Source organism: Rhodnius prolixus, unplaced genomic scaffold (assembly GCF_049639745.1).
Source record: "Rhodnius prolixus isolate KJV_2025 unplaced genomic scaffold, Rpr scaffold_7, whole genome shotgun sequence".
Taxonomy (NCBI): Eukaryota; Metazoa; Arthropoda; class Insecta; order Hemiptera; family Reduviidae; genus Rhodnius; species Rhodnius prolixus.
This window is the reverse complement of record NW_027411582.1, coordinates 37,248,589-37,265,474: the sequence shown is the minus strand read 5'-3', so window position 1 is coordinate 37,265,474 and position 16,886 is coordinate 37,248,589. Positions and strand designations below refer to the sequence as shown.

General features: G+C 28.6%; 2 protein-coding genes across 8 annotated transcripts in view; one reads left to right on the top strand and one right to left on the bottom strand.

Annotated features, from left to right (window-relative positions):
• LOC141446508 (enkurin) overlaps positions 1 to 1,743 on the bottom strand; it is a 4,275-nt gene extending 2,532 nt beyond the window's left edge. Inside the window, exon 1 of the mRNA XM_074113038.1 lies at positions 1,521 to 1,743. Within this exon, the coding sequence (XP_073969139.1) occupies positions 1,521 to 1,743 (223 nt within the window). The remainder of the gene's footprint in view (positions 1 to 1,520) is intronic.
• LOC141446513 (neurogenic differentiation factor 6-like) overlaps positions 1 to 16,886 on the top strand; it is a 24,861-nt gene extending 7,975 nt beyond the window's left edge. For 2 of the 7 annotated variants that reach the window (XR_012453754.1, XR_012453755.1), the window contains 3 exons: positions 890 to 938; positions 1,561 to 2,076; positions 4,901 to 5,039. Coding sequence is in view for 1 of the 7 variants with exons in the window: in XM_074113047.1 (XP_073969148.1) it covers positions 3,617 to 3,801; positions 4,901 to 5,120; positions 15,538 to 15,726 (594 nt within the window). In the remaining 6 variants the exon portion in view is untranslated. Of the gene's footprint in view, positions 1 to 45; positions 743 to 889; positions 939 to 1,560; positions 2,077 to 3,583; positions 3,802 to 4,900; positions 5,121 to 15,537 lie in introns of those variants that run through there. The other 5 variants (XR_012453756.1, XR_012453758.1, XR_012453757.1 and 2 more) reach the window with 4 other exon arrangements.

The window sequence follows — 16,886 nt, the reverse complement described above, 5'->3', positions numbered from 1 at the left end:
AATTAGCTTCCTCTTGGGTTGATGATTATAATGGCGTAAGTAAAAAAAAAAGAAAAAAAAAGAATTTGTAGTGACCTTTTACAACTTAAATAAATTACTAATATTATAATGTTCCAATTATTATAAGGAAAAGGTGAAAAGTTCTCGGTCTGGCCAAGAGATGTCGTTGGTTAATGCAAAGCAATAAATAACTTAGGTTATTTTAACTGTCGAATATTTTTTTTGAATTTTTGCTTTTTAAACTATATGTTCTGTGCGTATTTAGTTAAAATTGCTAAATTTGAATATCATGTTGCAATACAATTCTTAGTTTTGGACGATCTATTGCCAATGGAACTTTTGTCGAAAGCTTATAAAGGATCAACTCCTTCATTTTCCCTGGGATTTCCTTGTATAACAGATGATTTTTAGGGAATATCGAAGTGCGGTCTTAAATAATAAAAACAACTTTTTTGCTTTATACCAACGTTTCGGTAATTTTTACTACCTTCTTCAGGATCTGTACAAAAGGAATATTACAATAATATAGATAAAATTGAAAACTAAAAAATACTACATAAAATTAAAAAGATAGATGAATATAATTTGGAAAGACTTACATTATAAAAAAAAAAGATTGTGAAGTTCAATGTAGAGCTACGAGTATATCATCATAACTGTTAAGGATTCATGGAAAAGCGGGTTTATACAGTGGCAAGGGAGGGGTGAAAAACAATAGGGCTGGAAAAACCCAAGGTATGTGGTGAGTAATTTGTTAAGTTACTGTTTGAAGAACGTTCTTGTAGAAATTTGAAAGATTGTTCGTGTCTGTCCTAAAGTTGATAGATTTTTGTTGTTTTTTAATTTGTATCATTTCTAATATGTTTCGTTTGTTTCCGGTTGGTGTTAGTTACAAGTATGGAAGCAGATAACTATCAGGCCGAGAACTTTTCATTATGGTAATAAATATTTAATACACACAATACAAAACAAAAAAAGTGCAACACTTCTTACTTTCAAATATTCCTCTGAACTGTTTACAAATATTTATTTGAGAAAAATTAATTGTGAATTGATTAAGTTTTTTAACTTTTAACTTTGTTAAAATATTGTTTAAAAATTATTTCAAATTCTAATTGTTCAGTCTTGTTTTTTCTATAGTTCATTCAAAATGACTAGACTACGAAATTGTAATGGTTCTAAGATTTTTTTCTTGGAAAAAAAGTACATTTTCGCACTAAGCAAAAGTACCTGTCGACCAACGTCAACTGGGGTTCTCCCAGTCTTCTGTAAACCGACAGCTTCGCAATATCGGTTTTGAAAAACGAGCATTTCCAGTGAAATGTAGTCCTTGATGACTAGTTAACTCTAAAGAAAGCTCAGAGGGTTTGCATGCATATTTAAACAGTTTGATACTACAATTAATCACGTTAAAAAAAAAAAAAAACTCGTAACGACAGGAACTGACATGAAATAGACTGCAATGATTTACATTGCTAGACAACCAACAATAAATAAATAGATTTAAAGAGTTTATTTACCAACAACCGGTCTTCTAACCATTCTTGTCCTTTTTTTCAGAAAATCTTCTGGCGGAGTTCTTGGATAATCAGAGGGAAATCCCATAGTTTGGTGGCACAGTTTTCTTCTCTTCTCCTCTTCCCTTACCTTGCTGCTAAATTTACTTCTATACATTGGAAATTTGATTTCTTTAGGCTCTTCCCTGAAGAGCAAATGCTGAATGGACTCATGCGACGGCTCCATATTATCTGCAAAAAATAAATTAATGCAATTTATGTGAAGCAATGGTGGAAGTAGCTACCCTGGAGTTCCTTGCTACTGAAGTGCTATCACAAAGGACCGATAGGATATTGTTTTTATAGTTATACAGCAGGAATGACTGCTGCTTTGGTTTGGTTCAATATGGGATAGCCTTTTGAATGGTCGTTGGGCAACAAGTCCTAGTCGATAACCTTTTCTCTAAAGGTTTTCTCAAACCCAAATTTTGGAAAATCCTAAAAGCAGTATTGATGGCTCGTTCCCTTTTTTGAAGAATAGAAAAAGGATTTACTCTTAAATGTGATTTTGAAAACAATGGTGAGTACGTGCACTAATACTCTAATACTATAATTATCACTAATGTTTAAAACAAATACCTGAATTATTTCTTTTAAAAAAATCTCTTCTTCTCTACACAAAACGAAAAACAGCGAATTCAGTACTTAATTTATTGAAGTAACTGTTGTTGCTTAGCGACAGTTTATTTCGATCGACTTTTCACTTTTTGTTTTGTAGTTATTCTATCCCTTTTATTTATTTTTAAAGTTAAGTTATTTAAGCGTAATTAGAGAAATGTTTGAATGTAATAAATATAAGAATAACCTTCCTCTCTATAATTCTGTTCAGTATTGAACTTTACTTTTCTTTCTAAACTAAACCTGAGGAGAAAGATCTAAAATGCTTTATGTCGTGAGTCCCAACGTAAAGTAAAGTAATTGCCTATTTCTTCAGGCGGGGCTTAATGTCCAACTACCATTTACTAGGTATCGTGGACGAAGGCGACTAACAAACATACTTTACTATAAATTTCTTTTATTAACCATTAAATAAAATCTAAGGCCTAAGACCGGGAATCGAACCCAGTACCAAATGCATGTTAGCTTTGCAGGTCTCGCCTCTTAACCCGCTCGGCTACCGTGGCGCCTCAACCCAACTTATGTCTTTAAACATAGATAAAATTTGGTAGGAAAAAAAAAATCTAGATTAAAACATTCACATAACAAAATGATTAATTCATTTTGTTTAATCCAATTCTCAAAGTTGTAAGTGATAAATATGTAGCACACCAACAACATATTTAATCCAAATTAGCTAAAAATAAATTTCTATAAAAAAGTTTTTAGGAAAACTGTTCAAGTTTTTAGCTAGTATTAAAACTGTCCGGGGGTTGATCGTCAAAAACGAAAAAGCGTAACGTTGAAAAACACCCAACTTTGACAATTCTTTTTTCTTTTACTATAAAAGATAAAATTCCCAAATTTTCTTTATAATGTTTGGCAGATCCTCCTTTATAACTGTAATTTTTTGCAACAACCCAGATTAAGTAGATTTTGAGAAAAAAGTTGCTGAAAATTATTTAGTTCTAACTGTTTAAGCATGAAGTTTAATAAAGATTACATTTTTCCGGAAAATTGTGGAAAAGTGATATCACAAAATTTTCAAGAAATTTCCATTTCCAAAATTGCAGTTTTGCTTCAAATACGTTTTTTCTAATGTTCATTAAATTCTTTTTATTATTATGACCGATAGGAAAGAAATTTCTAATCAATCATTTTAATTGATTCTAATTTAGCAATATTGAGTGGAATATAATTTACACTTATTGGAAAAAGATTTTTCTAAGTTGTCAGCAAAATAGCTGTAACAATCCTAACTTTACTTGCCATGCTGATTTGGGAAATGATGTTTTTAGTCTCTCAATAAAACATATTTATTTAAAACAAAATACAAAAAAGTATTTCATAAAAGTAAATAAATATATATGATTTAGTTTAATAAAGTTCACATCATATCAAAAGTAAATAATATGAGATAACGGGACAGACATGTATCAGTTTAATTAAGTCCCCCTTTCCAAATGGAAATTGTATTAATACTTACGACGAAATCTGGTGGGTGTACAACTAAAAAAGACCCATTACCAGGACCAGGTAGTGACACCAGAATGAAATATGGGCACAAGGATATTAGGAGAACCACAGCGAATGCACGCGAAAGACATCGGATGCATAATTTAAATGCAGCTTTAGATAATCTGAGAAGGTGTTTATTAAAAATTATTTATCCAATTATTTTTGCATTTTAGCTGCTGCTTTTAGTAATTTATTTCTGCAGTGTGTGTATTGCTTATGCATTTATTTTCAAGTAGATTTTATTTTGTAAAAACTTGGAACAAAAAGTCTTTTTAAGCATATTTTTTTGCTTTCCAAAAATGATTGTTTCCTTTATTTTGATAAAATTCTGTATGGCCAAAATTATATATTCAAGATTCATCTTTCTTTCTCTTCATTTTTGCTCATCCCATTTTTCCGGAATGTAGTGAGTTGAATGAAATTCATCTTCTTCCATTGATATCTTTGAAACACCCCGGGCCTCCTCTTGGTCGCCTCTCATTCGCCATCTCTTGTTTCTTCTCCTCACTCTCATCCTTCTCAGATCTGATTGCTAGACAACACTCGCCCAAACGTTATACAAATCACCGTCTAGAAATTTGAAAGAGTTTAAGATCGAAGTTCTGCCACAACCACGACACTTCTTAGACCTCTCGCTAATAGATTTGTAACTTTTTTTTAAAGCAATTTTCTTACTGGTTGAACTTTGTTAAAGTCGAAGAAAAAACGGAATTCACAAAATTTCTTTAATTGTTCGAAACCAATTTTTCCTATAATACATACGTTCAATCAACTTGTTTTTTTGTTTACCAATGTGTGAGATAGATGGTGCTAATAGTGCTTATTTTGGTTAAATTTAAGTACTATAGTTTTATGTATTTCTTGGAACAGGTAAATAATACACATGTAAATCCTGGAAGATGATATGTATTTCTTAAAAAGGTAAAAATAAACTTAACAAAACACACACGTTTTCATTTTTCTTCTCTCCACATAACCATACTGTCCACTCCCCTCCTCCTCAATCGATCTCTATATCATATCGATATCAAATATACCACATATAGATAACTTACACCATTTTAAAACATAACCCCAAAAAATTTCTTTCCATCCTAATTTTATTTTAGACAATTCTATATTCCTTAAGAGAATATATGTAAATTTTATTTTGTACAGTTAAAAAAACATGCTTAGGAAGAAAATGTACATAAATAAATTCATTATATTTATTTTCTTTATTTTTTCAGTCGATTACCAGTTGATACAGCAAATGGAGGCCATCATCATAAACTGTCAAAGATTGAAACATTGAGAGCAGCTTGTAATTATATAACCATTTTAACGGAAACACTTCAAACTGGCCAACCATTATCGCTTACAATTTTACAAAGAAGATTGTGTGAAGGATTAAGTCATAGTACGGCCAATCTGATTGCAAAGACTTTAAAAGTTGAAACTGAGGGACTGGTAAATTGATTATATTTTTTTTCTTATTTAGTTTCGTTAAGAAAAGTACAGAGAACATATTAAACTTACAGCTTCAAGTTTTTCTTTTCTTTTCTTTTTTTATTAACTGGAAAAATACGTAATTTAAAAAGTATTGAAAAAGAAGAAAATAGTCACTGGTAGATCTAACTTAATATTTCAGTCTTGTTCTAGCTGGGCACCTGACATTAACTTAGCGAATAAATTGCTCTACAGGAAGTAATACTTTACTAAAATGAATTTTCTTATTTCTGTAAATTTTCTCAACAATTTTACTTTAATCATTGTATACATATAGCTCAAAAAGTTAAGTACACGGGTTGATTAAACGCCAAAAGGTACACAAATCAGCTAGTACCCAACATTTCTTTAATACTACATTAAATTCATTTGAGTAATTTTACTATATTAACTTTTCATTATTTTTTAGAATTTATTAGATGTCCCTGACCCTAATGCTGGCATAATTTGAACGCTTTGCAAAACCTCCAAACTTTACCCTTCAACATCTCCATAACTATTATCACTAAAACATTCCTATTTATATCAGTTATAGAGCTAATATTTCTCTACAATTTGGTGAAAGATTCATTAAAATCGGAACAATAGGAAGAGAGATATAGTGGTTTGAAATTTGAACCCTTTTTCAAAACCGCCAAATTTTAACCTTCAGTATTCAATAGATAGATTTTGTTTATATTTCACCTGTACATAAAGACAACTTTTGTCTATAATTGTACAAAATTTCGTAGAAATCTGTCGAGCAGGAAACGAGATATTTAGAGTTAAATTTTCTTTCTCTTGGCAACAGTGAAATCTTTAACTTCAATTATCTCGAAAACTACTCGATAGATTTTGTTTATATTTCACCTGTATATGGAAACAACTATTGTCTATAATTGTATAAAATTTAGTAAAAATCTGTCTAGCTGGAAACGAGATATTTAGAGTTAAATTTAAGTTTCGTTTGAAACAGGGAAATCTTTAACTTCAATTATCTCGAAAACTACTCGATAGATTTTGTTTATATTTCACCTGTATATGGAAACAACTATTGTCTATAATTGTATAAAATTTAGTAAAAATCTGTCCAGCTGGAAACGAGATATTTAGAGTTAAATTTTAGTTTCGTTTGAAACAAGGAAATCTTTAACTTCAATTATCTCGAAAACTACTCGATAGATTTTGTTTATATTTCACCTGTATATGTAGACAACTATTGTCTATAATTGTATAAAATTTCGTAGAAATCTGTCTAGCAGGAAACGAGATATTTAGAGTTAAATTTTGGTATCGTTTGAAACAGTGAAATCTTTAACTTCAATTATCTCGAAAACTTCTCGAAAGATTTTGTTTTTATTCCACCTGTATATGGAGACAACTATTGTCTATAATTGTACAAAATTTAGTAAAAATCTGTCGAGCTGGAAACGAGATATTTAGAGTTAAATTTTGGTATCGTTTCAAACAGTGAAATCTTTAACTTCAATTATCTCGAAAACTTCTCGATAGATTTTGTTTATATTTCACCTGTATATGGAGACAACTATTGTCTATAATTGTATAAAATTTAGTAAAAATCGGTCGAGCAGGAAACGAGATATTTAGAGTTAAATTTTGTTTCTGTTTGAAACAGTAAAATCTTTAACTTTAATTATCTCGAAAACTACTCGATAGATTTTGTTTATATTTCACCTGTATGGAGACAACTATTGTCTGTAATTGTATAAAATTTAGTAAAAATCTGTCGAGCTGGAAACCAGATATTTAGAGTTAAATTTTGGTATCGTTTGAAACAGTGAAATCTTTAACTTCAATTATCTCGAAAACTTCTCGATAGATTTTGTTTATATTTCACCTGTATATGGAGACAACTATTGTCTATAATTGTATAAAATTTAGTAAAAATCGGTTGAGCAGGAAACGAGATATTTAGAGTTAAATATTGGTTTTGTTTGAAACAGGGAAATCTTTAACTTCAATTATCTCGAAAACTACTCGATAGATTTTGTTTATATTTCACCTGTATATGGAAACAACTATTGTCTATAATTATATAAAATTTAGTAAAAATCGGTCGAGCAGGAAACGAGATATTTAGAGTTAAATTTTGGTTTCGTTTGAAACAGGGAAATCTTTAACTTTAATTATCTCGAAAACTACTCAATAGATTTTGTTTATATTTCACCTGTATATGGAAACAACTATTGTCTATAATTATATAAAATTTAGTAAAAATCGGTCGAGCAGGAAACGAGATATTTAGAGTTAAATTTTGGTTTCGTTTGAAACAGGGAAATCTTTAACTTCAATTATCTCGAAAACTACTCGATAGATTTTGTTTATATTTCACCTGTATATGGAGACAACTATTGTCTATAATTATATAAAATTTAGTAAAAATCGGTCGAGCAGGAAACGAGATATTTAGAGTTAAATTTTGGTTTCGTTTGAAACAGGGAAATCTTTAACTTTAATTATCTCGAAAACTACTCGATAGATTTTGTTTATATTTCACCTGTATATGGAAACAACTATTGTCTATAATTATATAAAATTTAGTAAAAATCGGTCGAGCAGGAAACGAGATATTTAGAGTTAAATTTTGGTTTCGTTTGAAACAGGGAAATCTTTAACTTCAATTATCTCGAAAACTACTCGATAGATTTTGTTTATATTTCACCTGTATATGGAGACAACTATTGTCTATAATTATATAAAATTTAGTAAAAATCGGTCGAGCAGGAAACGAGATATTTAGAGTTAAATTTTGGTTTCGTTTGAAACAGGGAAATCTTTAACTTTAATTATCTCGAAAACTACTCGATAGATTTTGTTTATATTTCACCTGTATATGGAAACAACTATTGTCTATAATTATATAAAATTTAGTAAAAATCGGTCGAGCAGGAAACGAGATATTTAGAGTTAAATTTTGGTTTTGTTTGAAACAGGGAAATCTTTAACTTCAATTATCTCGAAAACTACTCGATAGATTTTGTTTATATTTCACCTGTATATGGAGACAACTATTGTCTATAATTATATAAAATTTAGTAAAAATCGGTCGAGCAGGAAACGAGATATTTAGAGTTAAATTTTGGTTTCGTTTGAAACAGGGAAATCTTTAACTTTAATTATCTCGAAAACTACTCGATAGATTTTGTTTATATTTCACCTGTATATGGAGACAACTATTGTCTATAATTATATAAAATTTAGTAAAAATCGGTCGAGCAGGAAACGAGATATTTAGAGTTAAATTTTGGTTTTGTTTGAAACAGGGAAATCTTTAACTTCAATTATCTCGAAAACTACTCGATAGATTTTGTTTATATTTCACCTGTATATGGAGACAACTATTGTCTATAATTGTATAAAATTTAGTAAAAATCGGTCGAGCAGGAAACGAGATATTTAGAGTTAAATTTTAGTTTCGTTTGAAACAAGGAAATCTTTAACTTCAATTATCTCGAAAACTACTCGATAGATTTTGTTTATATTTCACCTGTATATGTAGACAACTATTGTCTATAATTGTATAAAATTTCGTAGAAATCTGTCTAGCAGGAAACGAGATATTTAGAGTTAAATTTTGGTATCGTTTGAAACAGTGAAATCTTTAACTTCAATTATCTCGAAAACTTCTCGAAAGATTTTGTTTTTATTCCACCTGTATATGGAGACAACTATTGTCTATAATTGTACAAAATTTAGTAAAAATCTGTCCAGCTGGAAACGAGATATTTAGAGTTAAATTTTGGTATCGTTTCAAACAGTGAAATCTTTAACTTCAATTATCTCGAAAACTTCTCGATAGATTTTGTTTATATTTCACCTGTATATGGAGACAACTATTGTCTATAATTGTATAAAATTTAGTAAAAATCGGTCGAGCAGGAAACGAGATATTTAGAGTTAAATTTTGTTTCTGTTTGAAACAGTAAAATCTTTAACTTTAATTATCTCGAAAACTACTCGATAGATTTTGTTTATATTTCACCTGTATATGGAGACAACTATTGTCTATAATTATATAAAATTTAGTAAAAATCGGTCGAGCAGGAAACGAGATATTTAGAGTTAAATTTTGGTTTCGTTTGAAACAGGGAAATCTTTAACTTTAATTATCTCGAAAACTACTCGATAGATTTTGTTTATATTTCACCTGTATATGGAAACAACTATTGTCTATAATTATATAAAATTTAGTAAAAATCGGTCGAGCAGGAAACGAGATATTTAGAGTTAAATTTTGGTTTCGTTTGAAACAGGGAAATCTTTAACTTCAATTATCTCGAAAACTACTCGATAGATTTTGTTTATATTTCACCTGTATATGGAGACAACTATTGTCTATAATTATATAAAATTTAGTAAAAATCGGTCGAGCAGGAAACGAGATATTTAGAGTTAAATTTTGGTTTCGTTTGAAACAGGGAAATCTTTAACTTTAATTATCTCGAAAACTACTCGATAGATTTTGTTTATATTTCACCTGTATATGGAAACAACTATTGTCTATAATTATATAAAATTTAGTAAAAATCGGTCGAGCAGGAAACGAGATATTTAGAGTTAAATTTTGGTTTTGTTTGAAACAGGGAAATCTTTAACTTTAATTATCTCGAAAACTACTCGATAGATTTTGTTTATATTTCACCTGTATATGGAAACAACTATTGTCTATAATTATATAAAATTTAGTAAAAATCGGTCGAGCAGGAAACGAGATATTTAGAGTTAAATTTTGGTTTCGTTTGAAACAGGGAAATCTTTAACTTTAATTATCTCGAAAACTACTCGATAGATTTTGTTTATATTTCACCTGTATATGTAGACAACTATTGTCTATAATTGTATAAAATTTCGTAGAAATCTGTCTAGCAGGAAACGAGATATTTAGAGTTAAATTTTGGTATCGTTTGAAACAGTGAAATCTTTAACTTCAATTATCTCGAAAACTTCTCGAAAGATTTTGTTTTTATTCCACCTGTATATGGAGACAACTATTGTCTATAATTGTACAAAATTTAGTAAAAATCTGTCGAGCTGGAAACGAGATATTTAGAGTTAAATTTTGGTATCGTTTCAAACAGTGAAATCTTTAACTTCAATTATCTCGAAAACTTCTCGATAGATTTTGTTTCTATTTCACCTGTATATGGAGACAACTATTGTCTATAATTGTATAAAATTTAGTAAAAATCGGTCGAGCAGGAAACGAGATATTTAGAGTTAAATTTTGTTTCTGTTTGAAACAGTAAAATCTTTAACTTTAATTATCTCGAAAACTACTCGATAGATTTTGTTTATATTTCACCTGTATGGAGACAACTATTGTCTGTAATTGTATAAAATTTAGTAAAAATCTGTCGAGCTGGAAACCAGATATTTAGAGTTAAATTTTGGTATCGTTTGAAACAGTGAAATCTTTAACTTCAATTATCTCGAAAACTTCTCGATAGATTTTGTTTATATTTCACCTGTATATGGAGACAACTATTGTCTATAATTGTATAAAATTTAGTAAAAATCGGTCGAGCAGGAAACGAGATATTTAGAGTTAAATATTGGTTTTGTTTGAAACAGGGAAATCTTTAACTTCAATTATCTCGAAAACTACTCGATAGATTTTGTTTATATTTCACCTGTATATGGAGACAACTATTGTCTATAATTATATAAAATTTAGTAAAAATCGGTCGAGCAGGAAACGAGATATTTAGAGTTAAATTTTGGTTTCGTTTGAAACAGGGAAATCTTTAACTTTAATTATCTCGAAAACTACTCGATAGATTTTGTTTATATTTCACCTGTATATGGAGACTACTATTGTCTATAATTGTATAAAATTTAGTAAAAATTTGTCGAGCTGGAAACGAGATATTTAGAGTTAAATTTTGGTATCGTTTGAAACAGTGAAATCTTTAACTTCAATTATCTCGAAAACTTCTCGATAGATTTTGTTTATATTTCACCTGTATATGGAGACAACTATTGTCTATAATTGTATAAAATTTAGTAAAAATCGGTCGAGCAGGAAACGAGATATTTAGAGTTAAATTTTGGTTTTGTTTGAAACAGGGAAATCTTTAACTTCAATTATCTCGAAAACTACTCGATAGATTTTGTTTATATTTCACCTGTATATGGAGACTACTATTGTCTATAATTGTGTAAAATTTAGTAAAAATCTGACCAGCTGGAAACGAGATATTTAGAGTTAAATTTTGGTTTTGTTTGAAACAGGGAAATCTTTAACTTCAATTATCTCGAAAACTACTGGATAGATTTTGTTTATATTTCACCTGTATATGGAGACTACTATTGTCTATAATTGTATAAAATTTAGTAAAAATTTGTCGAGCTGGAAACGAGATATTTAGAGTTAAATTTTGGTATCGTTTGAAACAGTGAAATCTTTAACTTCAATTATCTCGAAAACTTCTCGATAGATTTTGTTTATATTTCACCTGTATATGGAGACTACTATTGTCTATAATTGTATAAAATTTAGTAAAAATCTGTCCAGCTGGAAACGAGATATTTAGAGTTAAATTTTGGTTTCGTTTCAAACAGTGAAATCTTTAACTTCAATTATCTCGAAAACTTCTCGATAGATTTTGTTTATATTTCACCTGTATATGGAGACAACTATTGTCTATAATTGTATAAAATTTAGTAAAAATCGGTCGAGCTGGAAACGAGATATTTAGAGTTAAATTTTGTTTCTGTTTGAAACAGTAAAATCTTTAACTTTAATTATCTCGAAAACTACTCGATAGATTTTGTTTATATTTCACCTGTATATGGAGACAACTATTGTCTATAATTATATAAAATTTAGTAAAAATCGGTCGAGCAGGAAACGAGATATTTAGAGTTAAATTTTGGTTTCGTTTGAAACAGGGAAATCTTTAACTTTAATTATCTCGAAAACTACTCGATAGATTTTGTTTATATTTCACCTGTATATGGAAACAACTATTGTCTATAATTATATAAAATTTAGTAAAAATCGGTCGAGCAGGAAACGAGATATTTAGAGTTAAATTTTGGTTTCGTTTGAAACAGGGAAATCTTTAACTTCAATTATCTCGAAAACTACTCGATAGATTTTGTTTATATTTCACCTGTATATGGAGACAACTATTGTCTATAATTATATAAAATTTAGTAAAAATCGGTCGAGCAGGAAACGAGATATTTAGAGTTAAATTTTGGTTTCGTTTGAAACAGGGAAATCTTTAACTTTAATTATCTCGAAAACTACTCGATAGATTTTGTTTATATTTCACCTGTATATGGAAACAACTATTGTCTATAATTATATAAAATTTAGTAAAAATCGGTCGAGCAGGAAACGAGATATTTAGAGTTAAATTTTGGTTTTGTTTGAAACAGGGAAATCTTTAACTTTAATTATCTCGAAAACTACTCGATAGATTTTGTTTATATTTCACCTGTATATGGAAACAACTATTGTCTATAATTATATAAAATTTAGTAAAAATCGGTCGAGCAGGAAACGAGATATTTAGAGTTAAATTTTGGTTTCGTTTGAAACAGGGAAATCTTTAACTTTAATTATCTCGAAAACTACTCGATAGATTTTGTTTATATTTCACCTGTATATGTAGACAACTATTGTCTATAATTGTATAAAATTTCGTAGAAATCTGTCTAGCAGGAAACGAGATATTTAGAGTTAAATTTTGGTATCGTTTGAAACAGTGAAATCTTTAACTTCAATTATCTCGAAAACTTCTCGAAAGATTTTGTTTTTATTCCACCTGTATATGGAGACAACTATTGTCTATAATTGTACAAAATTTAGTAAAAATCTGTCGAGCTGGAAACGAGATATTTAGAGTTAAATTTTGGTATCGTTTCAAACAGTGAAATCTTTAACTTCAATTATCTCGAAAACTTCTCGATAGATTTTGTTTCTATTTCACCTGTATATGGAGACAACTATTGTCTATAATTGTATAAAATTTAGTAAAAATCGGTCGAGCAGGAAACGAGATATTTAGAGTTAAATTTTGTTTCTGTTTGAAACAGTAAAATCTTTAACTTTAATTATCTCGAAAACTACTCGATAGATTTTGTTTATATTTCACCTGTATGGAGACAACTATTGTCTGTAATTGTATAAAATTTAGTAAAAATCTGTCGAGCTGGAAACCAGATATTTAGAGTTAAATTTTGGTATCGTTTGAAACAGTGAAATCTTTAACTTCAATTATCTCGAAAACTTCTCGATAGATTTTGTTTATATTTCACCTGTATATGGAGACAACTATTGTCTATAATTGTATAAAATTTAGTAAAAATCGGTCGAGCAGGAAACGAGATATTTAGAGTTAAATATTGGTTTTGTTTGAAACAGGGAAATCTTTAACTTCAATTATCTCGAAAACTACTCGATAGATTTTGTTTATATTTCACCTGTATATGGAGACAACTATTGTCTATAATTATATAAAATTTAGTAAAAATCGGTCGAGCAGGAAACGAGATATTTAGAGTTAAATTTTGGTTTCGTTTGAAACAGGGAAATCTTTAACTTTAATTATCTCGAAAACTACTCGATAGATTTTGTTTATATTTCACCTGTATATGGAGACTACTATTGTCTATAATTGTATAAAATTTAGTAAAAATTTGTCGAGCTGGAAACGAGATATTTAGAGTTAAATTTTGGTATCGTTTGAAACAGTGAAATCTTTAACTTCAATTATCTCGAAAACTTCTCGATAGATTTTGTTTATATTTCACCTGTATATGGAGACAACTATTGTCTATAATTGTATAAAATTTAGTAAAAATCGGTCGAGCAGGAAACGAGATATTTAGAGTTAAATTTTGGTTTTGTTTGAAACAGGGAAATCTTTAACTTCAATTATCTCGAAAACTACTCGATAGATTTTGTTTATATTTCACCTGTATATGGAGACTACTATTGTCTATAATTGTGTAAAATTTAGTAAAAATCTGACCAGCTGGAAACGAGATATTTAGAGTTAAATTTTGGTTTTGTTTGAAACAGGGAAATCTTTAACTTCAATTATCTCGAAAACTACTGGATAGATTTTGTTTATATTTCACCTGTATATGGAGACTACTATTGTCTATAATTGTATAAAATTTAGTAAAAATTTGTCGAGCTGGAAACGAGATATTTAGAGTTAAATTTTGGTATCGTTTGAAACAGTGAAATCTTTAACTTCAATTATCTCGAAAACTTCTCGATAGATTTTGTTTATATTTCACCTGTATATGGAGACTACTATTGTCTATAATTGTATAAAATTTAGTAAAAATCTGTCCAGCTGGAAACGAGATATTTAGAGTTAAATTTTGGTTTCGTTTGAAACAGGGAAATCTTTAACTTCAATTATCTCGAAAACTACTCGATAGATTTTGTTTATATTTCACCTGTTTATGGAGACAACTATTGTCTATAATTGTATAAAATTTAGTAAAAATCGGTCGAGCAGGAAACGAGATATTTAGAGTTAAATTTTGGTTTCGTTTGAAACAGGGAAATCTTTAACTTTAATTATCTCGAAAACTACTGGATAGATTTTGTTTATATTTCACCTGTTTATGGAGACAACTATTGTCTATAATTGTATAAAATTTCGTAGAAATCTGTCTAGCAGGAAACGAGATATTTAGAGTTAAATTTTGGTATCGTTTGAAACAGTGAAATCTTTAACTTCAATTATCTCGAAAACTTCTCGATAGATTTTGTTTTTATTTCACCTGTATATGGAGACAACTATTGTCTATAATTGTATAAAATTTAGTAAAAATCGGTCGAGCAGGAAACGAGATATTTAGAGTTAAATTTTGTTTCTGTTTGAAACAGGGAAATCTTTAACTTCAATTATCTCGAAAACTTCTCGATAGATTTTGTTTTTATTTCACCTGTATATGGAGACAACTATTGTCTATAATTGTATAAAATTTCGTAAAAATCTGTCGAGTAGAAAAAGAGATATTTAGAGTTAAATTTTGGTTTCGTTTGAAACAGGGAAATCTTTAACTTTAATTATCTCGAAAACTACTGGATAGATTTTGTTTATATTTCACCTGTATATGGAGACTACTATTGTCTATAATTGTATAAAATTTAGTAAAAATCTGTCCAGCTGGAAACGAGATATTTAGAGTTAAATTTTGGTTTCGTTTGAAACAGGGAAATCTTTAACTTCAATTATCTCGAAAACTACTCGATAGATTTTGTTTATATTTTATCTGTATATGGAGGAAAAATTGCGTGTTTTCACTTTGTTTATTTTTTTTTTGTTTATATTGATTTTTAACAAAAAAATCAGTAGTTTTCTTCTCAATTAGGTATGTTTTTACTTTTTTTTTCTAATTACAGGAATTAATGAACTCTTCAATGAACGATGGATATTTAGAGAAATATAATTGCCAGAGATGTGTAAACAATGAAGAAAGGTTGCCAAACGCTAGTATCTTATCAAATGTAAAGCATCAGCATAATCAATATCTCGGATTTCATGTGGAACAAGATATCTATGATTTAAATTTCAATTTGTTTTATAATTAGGTTACAAATTTGTTATCTACTCTTTAAAACTTAAATAATAATTATTCCGAATTGAAATATTTATTTCATCATTTAAATTAGACGGGTTGTTATATCATCCTATTTAGGAAACTTAAAAAACTTACCTCATTTATTTTATTTTATTTATTTATTTATTATTTTTTTAAGTAAGTTTTTGAAACTACTTGCGTACAATCTTAGTTCTCCTGTAAAAAAAATACTATGTTCATAAAACATTTTCTGAAAAAATTGTGTAAATTAAATTACATTTTTAGGCTATTTAGTTGAGAGTAATTATTGGGGTTTTATCGATACTAAGCAGTGATTTTAAAATATATTGGTGTGTATTTTCCAGTGATCGGAAAAAATCGATTCTTTTCTTGTCAATTTGGCATTTGTCTTAGATAGGTTATGAGACTTTTAATTAAAAAAAACAAAAAAAAAAAACTTTTTTCTACCTTCCTTAAGACAGCTTCAATTTTGTTTAATGATTTTAAAACTTATTAAAAATAATTATAATAATAAGCATGAGTAGTACAAAATCATGATTACAAATATTTTTAAGCTCAATTTTACAATCTTATTTCGCGGAACATTTAACTGGTCGGATATTGTAGGTTTTCCGACTTTCAAACCAAAAATTGTCTATGACTCACCTATTAAGATTAATACTTAAAATATTGACCATATTTTTTTTATTATTTTTTAAACTCTTATGGTGAGACCAACAATTTGATGATCTAGAAAACAAGGAGATATTTACAGACAAATCTACTGTCCACATTCACAGCCTTTCTAGTTTCTACTTACTATACTATTTACCTCAATAAAGAAGGCCATGGAGCGGAATATTTGGTAAACTGATGATTACAGAAGAGGTTATGGTGTAAGTCGAGCGAGTGGAATATCAAATCTTCATATACTTTCAACATTTGTAGTGTCCTATTATGTTCTTGCGTTGTCTTTTTTATAAAAGTATTTTTTCTTTCGATTATTTACCAAGAGAGAGTTTTTTTTTTTTAACCAAAATAAAAGTGTACACTTTTTGGCTATTACAATGTTTATGCAATCATTGAGGACGTCAATATTATTAAAAAAATAAATATCCTTTTAGGCAAACTTCAATGTTTGATGTAAAATTGTAGTGGTAGAACTACTAA